Below are 15,810 nucleotides of genomic sequence, written 5' to 3' on the forward strand. Positions count from 1 at the left end.
ATCTTCTGCTATTCTTCCCCTAGTACTTTATTTTCCAATAACATAACTGCTTTTAGTACCCCCCAAAACCCAGCCCATTCCTAACTTCCCCCATCTCCTACACCTTCACGTGAGTACAAAAAGTGTATACTATCTCCAGAGAGTAATTTAGCAACATCCATCAAAATTACACAAAGTGGGGGTGGATGGGTGGCCCAGCCGGTTAAGTGTGCGACTCTTGATTTCTGCTTAAGTCACGATCTCTGGGCTGAGGGATGGAGCCCCTTGTTAGGCTGAGTGTGGAGCCCGCTTAAGATTCATTCTCTCTCCCTCTCCCTCTCTCTCTCTCTCTCTCTCTCTCTCTCTCTCTCTCTCTCTGTCTCTCTCCCTCCCTCCCTCCCTCCCCCCACCCCCGGCCCTCTTGTGCTCACTCTCTAAAAAATAAAAAAAATTTTAAAAAAGAGCAGCAGTCTGGTTGTCTCAATGGGTAGAGCACGTGACTCTTGATCACAGGGTCCTAACTTCAAGCCCCACACTGGGCATAAAGCAGCTTACTCTACAAAAAAAAAAAAAAAAAAAAAGGGCAGGGGCACCTGGGTGGCTCAGTAGGTTGAGTTTCCAACTCTTTTTTTTTTTTTTAACGTTTATTTATTTTTGAGACAGAGAGAGGCAGAGCATGAACAGGGGAGGGGCAGAGAGAGAGGGAGACACAGAATCTGAAACAGGCTCCAGGCTCTGAGCAGTCAGCACAGAGCCCGACGTGGGGCTCGAACTCACGGACTGTGAGATCATGACCTGAGCCGAAGTCAGACGCCCAACTGACCGAGCCACCCAGGCACCCCCCAACTCTTGATTTCAGCTCAAGTCATGGTCTCAGGGATGTGGGATTGAGCCACGTGCCTGACTCTGTGTCTGGCTCTGTGCTGGGCATGCAATCTACTAGAGACTCTCTCTCCTTCTGCCCTTTGCTCATGTGCTCTCCCTCTCTCTAAAAAATAAATAAATAAATAAATAAATAAATAAATAAATAAATAAACCACCCCATTTACACACCTGGCAGGAAAAAGGGGAGAGGAATTTAATTACCTCAATATTTACTCTCAATGTGGTTCAGCACTTCTTCAAATCAAGACATTTCAGTGAAACCTCCTAACAACTGCTGGGTTTAAACCTCTCTATGGAGGTTTTACCGAGACGGCATGTGTTCGCAGAAACCATTCTTTCTTGTCTATCAGTATTGGAGAACTTTGCTGCTATGGTCACAAGGCAGGGGCTTCTCTTCCTAAGGAACCAATAGCAGTTGACAGCGCTCACTCCTGTAGTCACTGTTACTTGATTTTCATTCATCTAGTTCCTTCCTTCTCTTCTCTCCATACCAAACCCTCCAGAAGGGCAACTATAGCTCTCTCCTACAAACATATTTGAAAAATTGGAACACCAAAATTCCTTCTTTGAAGTTTCAAGAGCAAATCACTCAGTAGCAAATCACTCTGCTTTTAAAAAAAAAAAAAAAAAATGAATTTTCACTACCTGCCAAAACCAACAAGTCAGCATCTACAAATTACTAGGTCCAGATGAAATTTAAGAACTATTTACCTGAAAAAAAATAAAATTAAAAATTAAAAACTATTCATCTAGAGTCAGGAAAACACTCCATTGCTGAGAATCAATCAAATATTCTCCCAAAAGGTGAACAAAAATACTGAAATTTATTTGAAACTAAGAAATTAAAGTTATTCTGAAATTTTACCAAGACAGAAGCACCAAGAAAACAATGAAACCATACAACATAAATTGTTTTTTCACCTAAGTCTGGCATTACATGATAAATTTGTTCCTAAAAGTACACATCTCATTTCTATTACATTGAATTGCATTTTAAATGATTGAAGAGCTACCCCAGAGTAACTTTTCAATACAATACACAACCATATATCCCCACTATACAGACGACAACAATCTGGAAACAAACAGGTTTACCAGCTGAACTCCACTTGGTTGGTATTTCACAGAAACATGGATTAACAATTCTGAAGCCACTTTCTGTATATTCTAAGATTGGGGAACAAGTAATGTTGTAGATTGTGTGAGGCAGGTTTATTATCCCTTAGCAAGAGAAGAGACTTAAAAATACAAAAAAGAGAAAGAATAAATGAACTTTTAGGGGTGCCTGGGTGGCTCAGTTGGTTGAGCATCAACTCTTGGTTTTGGCTCAGGTCATGATCTCATGGTTCACGGGTTCGAGCCCCACATCGGGCTGTGTGCTGACGGCACGAAGCCTGCTTGGGATTCTGTCTCCCTCTCTCTCTGCCCCTCCCCTGCTCGCTCTCTATCTTTCTCTCAAAAATAAATAAATAAACATTAAAAAAAAAAAAAAAAGAACAAATGAACTTTTGGTATTGGAGGCATGAGTATAAACTCATGACTTTTATTATGTATAGATATAAGTAGAGACAAAGTGAGGTGGGTGTGTATATGTATATGCACATGTATGTATACGAATACATTTCCTAGCTCTGTCCATTAAAAGAATCTAGAAGCAATCCTATCACAGCAATAAGCACACATAGCACCCAGATCTTGATTTCAAAATAATTTTCTCCATTAACAGGAATTATGAGAGAAACATCTTGGAGAAATAGCTGATTCCAAGGCTCAGGTAGAAAGAGAAGATAATAATAATAATAAATATATATTTTTAAATAATACATACATATATATATATATATATATATATATATATATTTTTTTTTTTTTTTTTTTTTCCAAAAAAAGGAAAGAAGATAAGCCTGGATTACCTTTTTGTGCCAGAAAGTAAAGTAGTAGCCCAAGAATGTTAGAAACCTGTCCAAAGGATACAAGAACTAGCTTGAAGGGGCTCCTACTGGGATAATGTGAACACCACAATAAACAACAGATTATAACCTACTGAATAAAATAAGAATCTTTATCAATATATATAAGGAAGTATGGCTAAGAAAATGCTCTGGGGGCGCCTGGGTGGCTCAGTTGGTTAAGCGACTGGCTCTTTATTTCAGCTCACATCACAATCTCACAGTTTGTGGGTTCAAGCACTGTCAGTGCAGAGCCTGCAGAGCCTGCTTGGGATTCTCTCTCCTCCTCTCTCTCTCTGCCCCTCCCCCACTCACACGGGTTTTTGTGTACTTCTTTCTCTCTCAAAAAAAATAAACTTAGGGGCGCCTGGGTGGCTCAGTCAGTTAAGCGGCTGACTTCGGCTCAGGTCATGATCTCACGGTCTGTGAGTTCGAGCCCCGCGTTGGGCTCCGTGCTGACAGCTCAGAGCCTGGGGCCTGTTTCAGATTCTGTGTCTCCCTCTCTCTGACCCTCCTCTGTTCATGCTCTGTCTCCCCCGTCTCAAAAATAAATAAAAAATGTTAAAAAATAAATAAATAAATAAACTTAAAAAAAAAAAAGAAAATGCTATGTAGAATATTAAATAGTAACTGAAGAAAAACTAATAGGAATACATAATCATGGGGGTACACGGGTGCCTCAGTCAACTGAGCGGCCAGTTTCAGCTCAGGTCATGATCTCACAGTTTGTGACATCTCAGTTTGCTGTCAGCACAGAGCCCACTTAGGAACCTCTGTCTGCCTCTCTGCACTTACCCCACTCATGCATGTGTGTGTTCTCTCTCTCTCTCTCTCTGTCTCTCAAAAATAAACAAACATTAAAAAAAAATTCTTTAATTATTTCTTGATTTGATATGTGTATTGTAGTTATGTAAGAATGTCCTAGTTTACTGGAAATATACATTATGTTATTTGGGGTAAAGTAATATGCAATATAAATGGAATCATAATATAGAAAAGTAGTAAAACATTGACATCTGGAGAATCAGGGTGAAGAGCATATAGGAACGTTAATATTACTTTGCACTTTTTCATTAAGTTTGAAACTATGTCAAAATACGAAGTTAAAGGCGCCTGGCTGACTCAGTGGGTAGAGCATGTGGACTCTTGAACTGAGGGTTGTGAGTTCAAGCTCCATGCTGGGTACAGTTTTCTTAAAAATAAAGTAAAATGCAGCCAGGAGGAGGTCAAACTTTCACTCTTCGCAGACAACATGATACTCTATATGGAAAACCCAAAAGATTCCACCAAAAAACTGCTAGGATCCATGAATTCAGGAAACTTGCAGAAAATAAAATCAATGCAAAGAAATCGGTTGCATTCCTATACACCAATAATGAAGCAACAGAAAGAGAAATCAAGGAATCGATCCCACTTACAATTGCACCAAAAGCCATAAAATACCTAGGAATAAATCTAACCAAACAGGTGAAAAATCTATACACGGAAAACTATAGAAAGCTTATGAAAGAAATTGAGAAAGACAGAAAAAAATGGAAAAAGATTCCATGCTCCAGGATAGGAAGAACAAATATTGTTAAAATGTAAATACTACCCAAAGTAATCTACATATTCAATGCAATACCTATCAAAACAACACCAGCATTCTTCACAGAGCTAGAACAAAGAATCCTAAAATTTGTATGGAACCAGAAAAGACCCCAAATAGCCAAAGCAATCTTGAAAAAGAAAACCAAAGCAGGAAGCATCACAAACCCTGACTTCAAGTTGTATTACAAAGCTGTAATCATCAAGACAGTATGGTACTGGCACAAAAACAGACACTCAGATTAATGGAACAGAATACAGAACCGAGAAATGGATCCACAAACGTATGGCCAACTAATCTTTGACAAAGCAGGAAAGAATATCCAATGAAATAAAGACAGTCTCTTCAGCAAGCGGTGCTGGGAAAACTGGACAGCGACATGCAGAAAAATGAACCTGGACCACTTTCTTACACCATACATAAAAATAAACTCAAAATGGATAAAAGACCTAAACGTAAGACAGGAAGCCATCAAAACCCTCAAGGAGAAAGCAGGCAAAAACCTCTTTGACCTTGGCCGCAGCAACTTCTTCCTCAACATGTCTCCGGAGTCAAGGGAAACCAAAGCAAAAACGAACTATGGGGACCTCCTCAAAATAAAAAGCTTCTTGGGGCGCCTGGGTGGCTCAGTCAGTTAAGGGTCTGACTTCAGCTCAGGTCATGATCTTGCGGTCCGTGAGTTCGAGCCCCACGTCGGGCTCTGTGCTGACAGCTCAGATCCTGGAGCTTGTTTCCAATTCTGTGTCTCCCTCTCTCTCTGACCCTCCCCCGTTCACACTCTGTCTCTGTCTCAAAAATAAATAAACGTTAAAAAAAAAAAAAAAGCTTCTGCACAGTGAAGGAAACAATAAGCAAAACTAAAAGGCAACCGACAGAATATGAGAAGATATTTGCAAACGACATATCAGATGAAGGGTTAGTACCCAAAATCTATAAAGAACTTATCAAACTCAACACCCAAAAAACAAACGATGCAATGAAGAAATGAGCAAAAGACATGAATAGACACCTCTCCAAAGAAGACATCCAGATGGCCAACCAACACATGAAAAAATACTCAATATCACTCATCATCAGGGAAATACAAATCAAAACCACGATGAGATACCACCTCACACCTGTCAGAATGGCTAACATTAACAACTCGGGCAACAACAGATGTTGGCGAGGATGCAGAGAAACATGATCTCTTTGCACTGCTGGTGGGAATGCAAACTGGTGCAGCCACTCTGGAAAACAGTACAGAGGTTCCCAACAAAATTAAAAATAGAACTACCCTACGACCCAGCAATTGCACTACTAGATATTTATCCCAGGGATACAGGTATGCGGTTTCCAAGCGACACATGCACCCCAATGTTTATAGCAGCACTGTCAACAATAGCCAAAGTATGGAAAAAGCCCAAATGTCCATCCATGAATGGATAAAGATGCGGTATATACATACAACGGAGTATTACTCGGCAATCAAAAAGAATGAAATCTTGCCATTTGCAACTATGTGGATGGAACTAGAGGGTATTATGCTAAGCGAAATTAGTCACTCAGAGAAAGACAAATATCCTTTGACTTCACTCATATGAGGACTTTAAGAAACAGAACAGATGAACATAAGGGAAGGGGAGCAAAAATAATATAACAGGGAGGGTGACAAAAACAGAGGAGACTCTTAAATATGGAAAACAAACAGAGGGTTATTGGAGGGGTTGTGAGAAGGGGGAGGGGCTAAATGGGTAAGGGGCATTAAAGAATCTACTCCTCAAATCATTGTTGCACTATATGCTAACTAACTTGGATATAAATTTAAAAAATAAATTAAATAAAAATACCGGATAAATAAATAAATAAATAAATAAATAAATAAAATACAATAAAATGGGGCATTTGGTTGGCTTAGCCAATAGAGCATACAACTCTTGATCTAGGGGTTGTGATTTCAAGCCTCATACTGGGTACAGAGATTACTTAAAAATAAAATCTCAAAAATAAATAAAATAAAATAAAATAAAATAAAATAAGACAAGACAAGACAAGACAAGACAACAACAACAATCACTTAGCCAGACCAACCCACCAAGAGAAAACTGAGGTGAAGCTTACAAAATCTGGAGCTACTGAACTCTAAGCACTTCTAGGAGGCTAGAGAATGAATGCCTGAGGAACTAAAACATCACCTCTTCCCTTCCTGTTCCCCTCACCACTCAGAACTTCCCTCTCCTAAACCATCTCCACCTTTAATCTCAGCCACAAAGAGGGCTTGCTTTATGCCTGCCTTCTCCCTGCAAGGTTGGCTCCACTTCTCTAGAAAGAAACAAAAATCAAAGACATAACCACTTTCTCAAAATTAAGGACCAAAAAACCTAGTCATATTTTTGGTAGAGAAAAATGTCACTGGTATTTTAGATTTTATAGAGAGGGGAGGCAGAGAACAGGTAGTCATAAGGAGACTGTAAACTAGCTAAAAAATACATGGGAATTAGAGGAAACTGTATAATTAGTGTAGCTCTAGGGATTTAAGGTAAAAATGAATAAATTTCTGCTGGTCAACGTCTGTTCTCACGTGGCTTCGAAAAATTAAAAGCAGGCATGACCTCTGCAAGGAGATGGCTAAGTTAACAAAGGAGTAAGAGAAACATTTGTAAGAGAGGAAAAGGTCAAAGTAGTGTGTCAAGGGAGCTGTGCTATGCCTGGTATTAACATTTCACTTGAGCTGCTGGAGAGGTCAGATTACATATTTGTCGCCATCAGCTAATTTAATTGAAAGGTCTAGCCGACTCCAAGGCTATAAATTCAGACAGAAGGATACCTAGCTCTGGGTTATTCTAAATTTTACTTTGATTTCTGCATTTAATTATGGCAATACAAAATAGAAGGACAGAGTCAAATCTTAAGGAGACACGTTCCAAAGAAAAGGTTCACTGCATAAATCCATGAACTATATTGGATGATCCACATTTGACAGCTCCTCACAGGGCCATGCAAAATTACTATGGACATTTCTTGGGCTTTTGATGTTCACTGCCATCATCTGTTTCACTGCTAAGACCAGGAAACATATGGGATGAATTGGTAAAGGATGCTGAGAGTTTCTGTTGCTTTTTTTTTTCTTTCAATCAGGATACCTCTGAACAAGACCAAGACCTAGTACAGTAGTCGTCTTTAAATCATATTCCAATTCCTAGGGCATTTTTAAATAAGAGAAGATGGTAGGCAAAGAAAGTTGCAGAAGATAGAGATGATGGGAAATCATTTTCAGGGAACACTGGGGTCCAAGGAACACATGTTTAAAAACCTCTAGTCTAGTTGGCAAAAAGCAGAAGCCATGTGATAGTAAAAAACAGTGGATTTTGGACTCAGATCTCAATGTAAAATGAGTAAACTCAACACCAGGATTGAACTAAGTTTGAACAGTGCATCTGCTACTGATTAACTGTGTGACCTTGGGCAATTTATTTAAGTTCTCTGAGTCTTATTTCCTTATCTGTGAAACAGAGATATTGACTCCCTCCCAAGGTTGTTCCAAGAATTACATGAGATGACTTAAGTGAAAAGCACCCAGCAGAAAATTTAGCAAAGAACCCTTTTTAAAAGAAGACTTAAAAGTCAGATTCAGGGGCACCTGAGTAGCTCAGGTGGTTATGTGCCCGACTTCCACTGAGGTCATTATCTCAAGGTTCATGGTTTCAAGCCCTGCGTCAGGCTCTGTGCTGACATCTCAGAGCCTGGTGTCTGCTTCAGATTCTGTGTCTCCCTCTCTCTCTCTGACACTCCCCCACTCATGCTCTGTCTCTTTCTGTCTCTCAAAAAATAAATAAACGTTAAAAAAAAAAAAAAAGATTCAGGGGCACCTAGGTGGCTAAGTTAAGCGTCAGACTTCAGATCAGGTCATGATCTCACGGTTCGTGGGTTCAAGCCCTACATCAGGCTCTGTGCTGACAGCTCAGAGCCTAGAGCCTGCTTCGGATTCTGTGTCTCCCTCTCTCTCTGACCCTCCCCCGCTTGGATGCACACACACTCGCTCTCTGTCTCTCAAAAATAAATAAATAAACTTAAAAAAAAAAGTCAGATTCATTCAGTCAATATATCTGCAATGGACTCATTTCACAAGTTTAATTTATGGTACCCCAGCCCCTATAATTTCAGATAGCCTCAAGGCCTTCAAGGGGCCAGAGACAGAAACCAGAGACAAAGGCAAAAAGCTACTTAACCAGCCATAATAAAACCCAGAGACAGGATCTGTCACATGTACATATACTGGCTCATATTGCACATGGGGCCAGTTAGTATAGCGACAGTGAGGCCCCTCTTCTTGGTAATCTTACCAGAGTAGAAAAAATAACCAGGGAGAGATTGTCCCTCATTAGCCTTCAAGCTTTCAGGAATTGAAGTAAATCTTTACAATTCAGTGACTGCTTTCTATAATATGAGGCTCAAAACAGTACTCTAACACTAAGGAAAGAGGATAAAACTGGCAGGTGAGAAATCTTTTTTTTACACCTCTTTCCTCCTTTTTTTTCCTTATCCTTATCCTTTCCTTAGCCTGGAACTTATTAGTATATTAACCCATCTTGTTCCTAGTGCTGCATTTGTTCATTGGACACTATCTTTTAAATGATCTTTTCTGCCTAAAAGCATTTTTTAATTCAAATAACTAATCATAAAGTCTAGATTTGCATGTCCCACGACAGGCTCAAGAACAAGCTTAAAGTCGATCTTTGCTTACTTTTAGAATCTATTTGTATGCAGGAAAGCCAACAGGTTCCAAACCAGCACAAATGCATTCAACAGTCAAAGATGAAGACAGAAATCAAGTGAAGAAGTCCCAACTCTCCAATTAACCAAAGTCAATAACCCTCTCAAAACAACTGAAATCAAAGGATAACTTTGTTCCTAATAGGAAAACCTATACCCAATTCGAACACTAGGACTCACTGAAATATCAACTCTAAATTAACATCCAGATATCAAGTAACTAAGTAAAGTTTGTAGCAATATTATTACTCTAAAAGCCTTCAGCTCACTTTGACTCTGCCATGGGATAGAGGTGAGAGATGAGGCAACAAAGGTTCTGAACATCACCCTCAAAAAGGGGAGAAACAACCAGAAAAAGTTCTGTAGTGCAGTAATATTTAGATATCTGTAAGTACTGCTTCCCTTCCCTTATAAGTGCTATATTCTCAGCCTGATGGACTCAGGGCTTGATCTCAAGACTGTGAGATCATGACCTGAGCCAAAACCAAGAGTTGGACACTTAACCAACAAACCCCCGCCCAGGTATCCCTTAAATGACTTTTCAAATGTAGGAACTTCACAGTGACCGAGTGTAGGAACAGGGGTTTGATTTTCCCATTCATTGATGGTCAACACATTTTTTTTTTAAGGTACCCTCTATATCCAAAGTGAGGCTGGAACTCACAACTCAAAAGTCACATGCTCTATCAACTGAGCTAGCCAGATACTCTGAAGGCCAACATATTTTTAAAACATTTTTTTTAATGTTTACTTATTTTTGAGTGATGGAGCGTGAGCAGGGGAGGGGCAGAGAGAGAGAGGAAGACACAGAATTTGAAGCAGACTCTGAGCTGTCAGCATGGAGCCCCGATGTGGGGCTCAAACTCAAACTCGCAGGTCGTGAGATCATGACCCGAACCGAAGTTGGATGCTTAACTGACTGATCCACCCAGGCACCCCAACACATTTTTTTTAAGTTTATTTATTTATTTTGAGAGAGAGAGAGAGAGCAGGGGAGGGGCAGAGAGAGAGAGGGAGAGTCTGAATCCCAAGCAGGCTCTGCACTGTCAGCACAGAGCTCAACACGGGGCTCAAACTCACAAACCATGAAATCATGACCTGAGCTAAAGTCAGATGCTTAACCAAGTGAGCCACCCAGATGCCCACTTTTTTTTTTTTTTAAGATTTTTTTTTTTTTAAGTAATCTCTACACCAGTATGGGACCTGAACTCACAGTCCCAAGATCAAGAGTTGCAAACTCCATGGACTGAGTCAGTGAGGTGCCCCAGTTAACACATTTTTAAATAACGGTTACTTTAATGTCAACAACTTAGGCTCTGCAGTCAGAAAGATCTAGATTTTAATCTGGGCTTGGTCACTTACTAGTTCTATAATGAGTCAATTTCTTGATTTGTAAAATCAGGACATATACCTACCTAAAAGAGTGGAGGATTAAAAGGCAAAAAGTTTATGACACCTGGCCCAAAATAAACATGGACTATTAGGGATTATTATTATTATTCTTAGGCAAGAATTATCCTCATTTATAGATTAAACAAATGGAGTCTCAGAAGTTAAAAACTTCCCAGAACTGGGCCTCAAACCCAAAGTCTGCCTCCAAATTTTGCTTTTCCATTACGGATCGACAATGTATGATGATACGCGATCATGCACATCTCTGCCTTTTTTTGGTTTTTTGTTTACTTTTGGGAGAGACAGAGTGCAAGCTGGGGAAGGGCAGAGAGAGAGGGAGACACAGAATCTGAAGTGTCTCTGAGCCATCAGCACAGAGCCCGATGCAGGGCTCAAACCCATGAACTGTGAGACCATGACCTGAGCTGAAGTTGGACACTTAACTGACTGATCCACCCAGGCCCCCTATCTCTGCCTTTTTAAATAGGCTACTAACTGAAATTTAACAGGTCTTGATTGTGTGGTCACACATTATGGTGCTTTTAATTGTATTCTTTTTTTTTTTTTTTTTTCTTATCCAATAGTTTAGGCGAAAAGGGCTAAATGCATCAATGTGGCATAGTACTTAAGGACCACAGGAGAGGATGAGACCCTGTCTCTCATTGTCAGTATGCTTACCTGGGATAGCCTCCCATCTCTCCATCTGATTTGTGGCTTTTTAAATCTGCTTGTGAAGGGGCATCTGGCTGGCTCAACTGGAAGAGCATGCAAATGCTTGATCCTGGGGTCCTGAGTCTGAGCCCCACGTTGGGTATAGAGATTACTTAAACACATAAATAAACTTTAAAATCTGCTTATGAGCTGGGCTCAGACAGGTATCTTTGTTTGGAGAATGTGCAGAATATGAGTGAGCTCTAAGTGAAAGTCTGAGGTGTTATGCTATTAACTAGGTATAAAAGTTTTAATCATAGTCATGGTCCCAGCAAGAAAGATAACACACTCCAGAGTAAGGAGGGTTTAATAACAGGACCAAATAGGTAATAATCACAAGGAATAGCTGTAGTATCCTGGGACTAGTGAGAGCACTTCTAAGCCTGAGGAACAAAGGAAATTAAAACTTTGCAAATCCAAAGGAGTGAGTGGCAGAAAGAACCCTCCTTTCGAGGAATAGCAATCTTCAATCAAGGGACACAGCCAGCCAGAGGCAACACCCATAGGAAGGGAGAAAGGAAATTAAAATTCCCTAACCTTAGATGAGAAGGAAGCTCTTGATGTAGTTCACATAAGTCAGCCTTCCAGGGCAGAGAAAAGGCAACAGATGGAAAGTAGGACCTAGAAGAGCAAATGGAAGGTACCTAATTCAACCTCCAGGAAGTCTTTCAGGTAAACTTTCCCATCTCTTCTTTCATGCTAATGGACAAATGCCAGATAAGGAAAGGGTTACTGAACACGACAATTCTCACCCCTTTTGAATTAGGAAAGGCACAGGGCCAGTCTACCATATTTGTAATCAAGTTTGTTCACTAGCAAGTGTGGTCATTTACCATTCTACTTGTAATTTCACAATTCTTTGAAAGTCCAATAATTTACAGACCTTTCTCCAGCCTTAGGGACTTTCCACTTACCTTGTTAGGCAAAATAAGATCACAAAAATGCAGGAGCTTACATTTAGGAGTTTATATTCTTAGATAACTAAGAAGGCAGAATGAGGTCAAGTGTCACCAGAGAGAAAAGAGCTGCGGTATTGTGGAAAGTTCTGGAATGGGCTTCCTTGCCATCTGGCCCCTGCCGGAACAAGTCCAGCCAGAACTCACTGTTATCCTATCAACAAGGTACACAAAAGCTTCAATCAGGTTCCCTGCAGGTCCAGATCTGGAGAACAACTCACCAAGCACACCAGAGGTCCACCCCTCCTCCTCCTGGAAAAAAAGCCCCTCTTTTTCTTAGGCTGGTCCAAATGTTAACTCCTTATCTGAAACTTACTTGGACCCTCCAAGAACCATTAGTTATGCCAACCCTGTATTCTCAAAAGACTTTGCTTTGAGCACTATCCTTATCCACGTACAGGTGCAGGGCCCCTACTAGCCTGTGAGATCCTAAGTCTTCTTTATACCCTCAGGCACAAACTGCACACAGAACACTATGTCAAGCACAGTATGAGTACTCCCATATATTATCATATGCATACCACATACATATTACTGATCATCACAAAACTGTAAATGTGGCAGGGGCTCTCATCAACTCAGTTTTACAGATGAGGAAAATAAAGTGCACAAAAAGGTTAAATAACGTGCCCAAAGTCTCAAAGCTAATAGGATTTTGGACCCCAAGATTTCAACCTCAGCACAACTCCAGAACTGAATTTCAACCAACCTCAGAGGTTAAGAAGAAGGTCCCACCACAAGACCAAAGGTCCCCACCCCTAAGATGCCCAGTTATTATTCACCAGCATGTGAAAAAACAATAATTGGAACTTCTACTCACACTTTAGATCATCCTTTTGCAAAAAAGGTCTATTTTTGCATGTTATAAAATGTACCTAACATAGACTACAGTTAATTAGCAATGTAATTGTAACTTAAAACATTCACATGTATGTGCATACTCAACCCTATCTACTAATACAAAGAACATGGAAAAACATTTTAGGCCAATGCTCTAGACTACTCCCCCGCCCCCCTCCAAGGACTCAGAGCTCCTACATTCTCTGCCCGGCACTTCCATTAAAAACATTAGCCAATCAAGCCTATAGGTAAGCTCCTAGAGGCAAGAGTCTGCTTTTATTCATTTTTGTAAGCCCTACACCAGCACAGGGCCTGGAGCTTAGCAGATGGTCAATGCTGAATCTAACTGTATCACGGGAACCTCACAGAAAAAATCCTCTCAATATTTTAATTCAGTTTACTATATACTTCCAGATTAAAAGAAAAAGTGTATTAAGTATGCTAAGAATGTAATATAGAATTGTCTTAGGAACACTAAAATAAACAAACATATAAAACTTTGTTACATAATAGAACTAAAATTGTACTTTGGGGACATATTTTAAACTAAAAATTGCATGAAAGAGATTTGGACATAAAACATTTAAGTTCAGATTAAAACTCCTTTCATTTCACAGAGATGGTGCATCTTAGACCTAAAGGGTCAGCTCTGCCTCTCTTTTGTTATAAGCTCCAAGAACAGATCAAACTACGAAAAGCAGCGATTTTGGGCTTGACTATGAAGAGGCATTGCTGGATGCATCTACTTTGCATTTCTTCAATCCAGTATCTAATGAGTGTCAAAGAAGAGAGGCTGTGTAAAGTCTCCCTTTTTTGTGAAGGACGTGGGCTCTGGGGCTAGATCACAGGGTTCCTTCTGTTCCTCAGTTTCATCCTCTGCAAAATGGTCATATTGAAATTCTTAACTCTTATTTACACTGTCACCAGGATTAAACGAAGAGAAAACATGCAAAATGGATTTATTGCTTTCCTCATTTACCTGTCTTCCCCTTCCCCAAACTAAACTTAAAGACTGAGTTTGGTCCATCTAGTTTGTTGTTATATTCCCATGGCTGAGAATGGTACTTTTTACTTAATAGATGATTTAAGAAACAGTGAATGAATAGAATGCAAAATGCCTGCTGCTGAAAAAATGTTAACTATCACTGCTATTGTAACGAGAAACAATTAAAATTTTATTGTTGTTATTAAGAGACACCAGGATCTCAAAATTCTAGGAGGAACACTAGATAAATGCTGGAATGGAGAAATGGAGGTAAGAAAAACAACTGGATCATAAAGCAGGACTAACCTAAGACAAAAATCGTAAAACAAATACACAACTAGAGCCCAATTTCGGGCTTTTCCGAGTGAGGTTCACCCTGGATGAGATTTATCAGCGATTACAGTAATAACAGCTTTCACGCTTGTGTATGTCCCAGTCTGTGCCAAGCATTCTACTGGCCTCACAAACCCAAGAACCGTGGCGGAGGGGATGGGGGTGGGGATGTGGAAATGCTCTCTACACCCCCATTTTGCAGAATGGAACTGAGGTTAGGAAAGACCCAAGGTCACATCCCCTGAGCCGGGGAGCCAGGATGTGAACCCAGGCAGTCTGATCCCCGAGCCTGCACTCAACAGGCCCCCTCAAAGAGGCCATCCTCGCCTCCCCCACCATCCGCCGCACACCCCTCGAAATTGGGCGTGTGGAATACTCCCCCAGAAACAACACTCAGTGGCCTCAGCACCGGGAGGACAAAACAATCCTTGTCCGCGAGTAAGTCCGATGGACGCCGGCCCGGCCTGGGCTCCGAGGCCGCGGTCCCCACAGCTTCATTCGCATCGCGAGCTCCGAGCCCTCCGGGCCGCGCAGGAAGCGCCCGGGCGGCCTCGAGAACCCGGGAAGGCCCGGCCCGCCGCGTGACCTTGGATCTGCCGCCCTGCTTCGGGCCTCAGTTTCCCCAATCTGGCCTGGCGCCGGGGGCCTCTCGGGAGCTGGCGCCTGTGGAGCAGCAGGCCCCTCACACGCCCCCCTCAGCCTCCCGCCTTCCCGCTCTGCTTACGCTGGAAGGCGGCCGCTCCAGGGACGCCCACCATCGCCGCACGCCTCCGCCGTGCGCCTCCCGCCTCCACCCGCGGCCCGGGTCCCTCGGAGGCGCCGCCGCGAGACCTGGAGCAGCAAAGCTCGCCAGCCCCAGCTCCGCCGCTGCCGCTGCCGCCAACGCTGCCGTTAGGCCGCGCGCCGCCCCGCCCCCCTGGTTGGCTCCGCCCCGCCCCCCGGGCACGCCCCCGCCGCGCGCCCGCCCGACCAACGCACACGGAAGCCCGGCCCCAAGACCCGCTCCAGCTAAGCCCCGCCCCTTCCGCGCGAACCTACCGCCCTATCCCGGCGCATCCAGCTTCTCAAGCCCGCCTCCCCTGTGTCACGCGCGCCCGTCACGCGCAAGGCCCACTCGTCTGGCACTGGGCTTCCGGCTGTGGCCTGGGCGGCGACCCAGGCCGGGAGGTGGAGGCAAGGGCCTAGGGGGTGGAGCTTAGGGGGGAGGGGACAGCGCCACACCTGAGTTCTCCAGATTAAGGCCTTGTCGCCCTGAACAAGTCATGGGGTAAGTCACTTACCCCCTTTTGGCCTACTCTGTTATAAATGTCTAAAATGTCATCACAATATTAATAACCGTTAGCTATAATAACCGTTGTATTACTTCATCATCTTCAGGTGCTACTTTTATACACTCATCCAGTCAATCCTCACAATGAGGGAGAGAGGTATTATTTTCCC

General features: G+C 42.0%; 1 protein-coding gene across 4 annotated transcripts in view; it reads right to left on the reverse strand.

Moving 5' to 3' along the window:
- CBFA2T2 (CBFA2/RUNX1 partner transcriptional co-repressor 2) overlaps positions 1–15,277 on the reverse strand; it is a 140,398-nt gene extending 125,121 nt beyond the window's left edge. For 3 of the 4 annotated variants that reach the window (XM_019458777.2, XM_019458775.2, XM_019458774.2), the window contains exon 1: positions 15,095–15,277. In XM_019458777.2, coding sequence (XP_019314322.2) covers positions 15,095–15,128 — 34 coding nt within the window. In that variant the 5' untranslated portion in view covers positions 15,129–15,277. Of the gene's footprint in view, positions 1–11,793; positions 11,878–15,094 lie in introns of all 4 variants that reach the window. The other variant, XM_019458776.2, reaches the window with a different exon arrangement.
- Between the last annotated feature and the right edge of the window lie 533 nt (positions 15,278–15,810).

The sequence above is a fragment of the Panthera pardus genome, unplaced genomic scaffold (assembly GCF_024362965.1).
Source record: "Panthera pardus isolate Hobbes unplaced genomic scaffold, ASM2436296v1 HiC_scaffold_25, whole genome shotgun sequence".
NCBI lineage: Eukaryota > Metazoa > Chordata > Mammalia > Carnivora > Felidae > Panthera > Panthera pardus.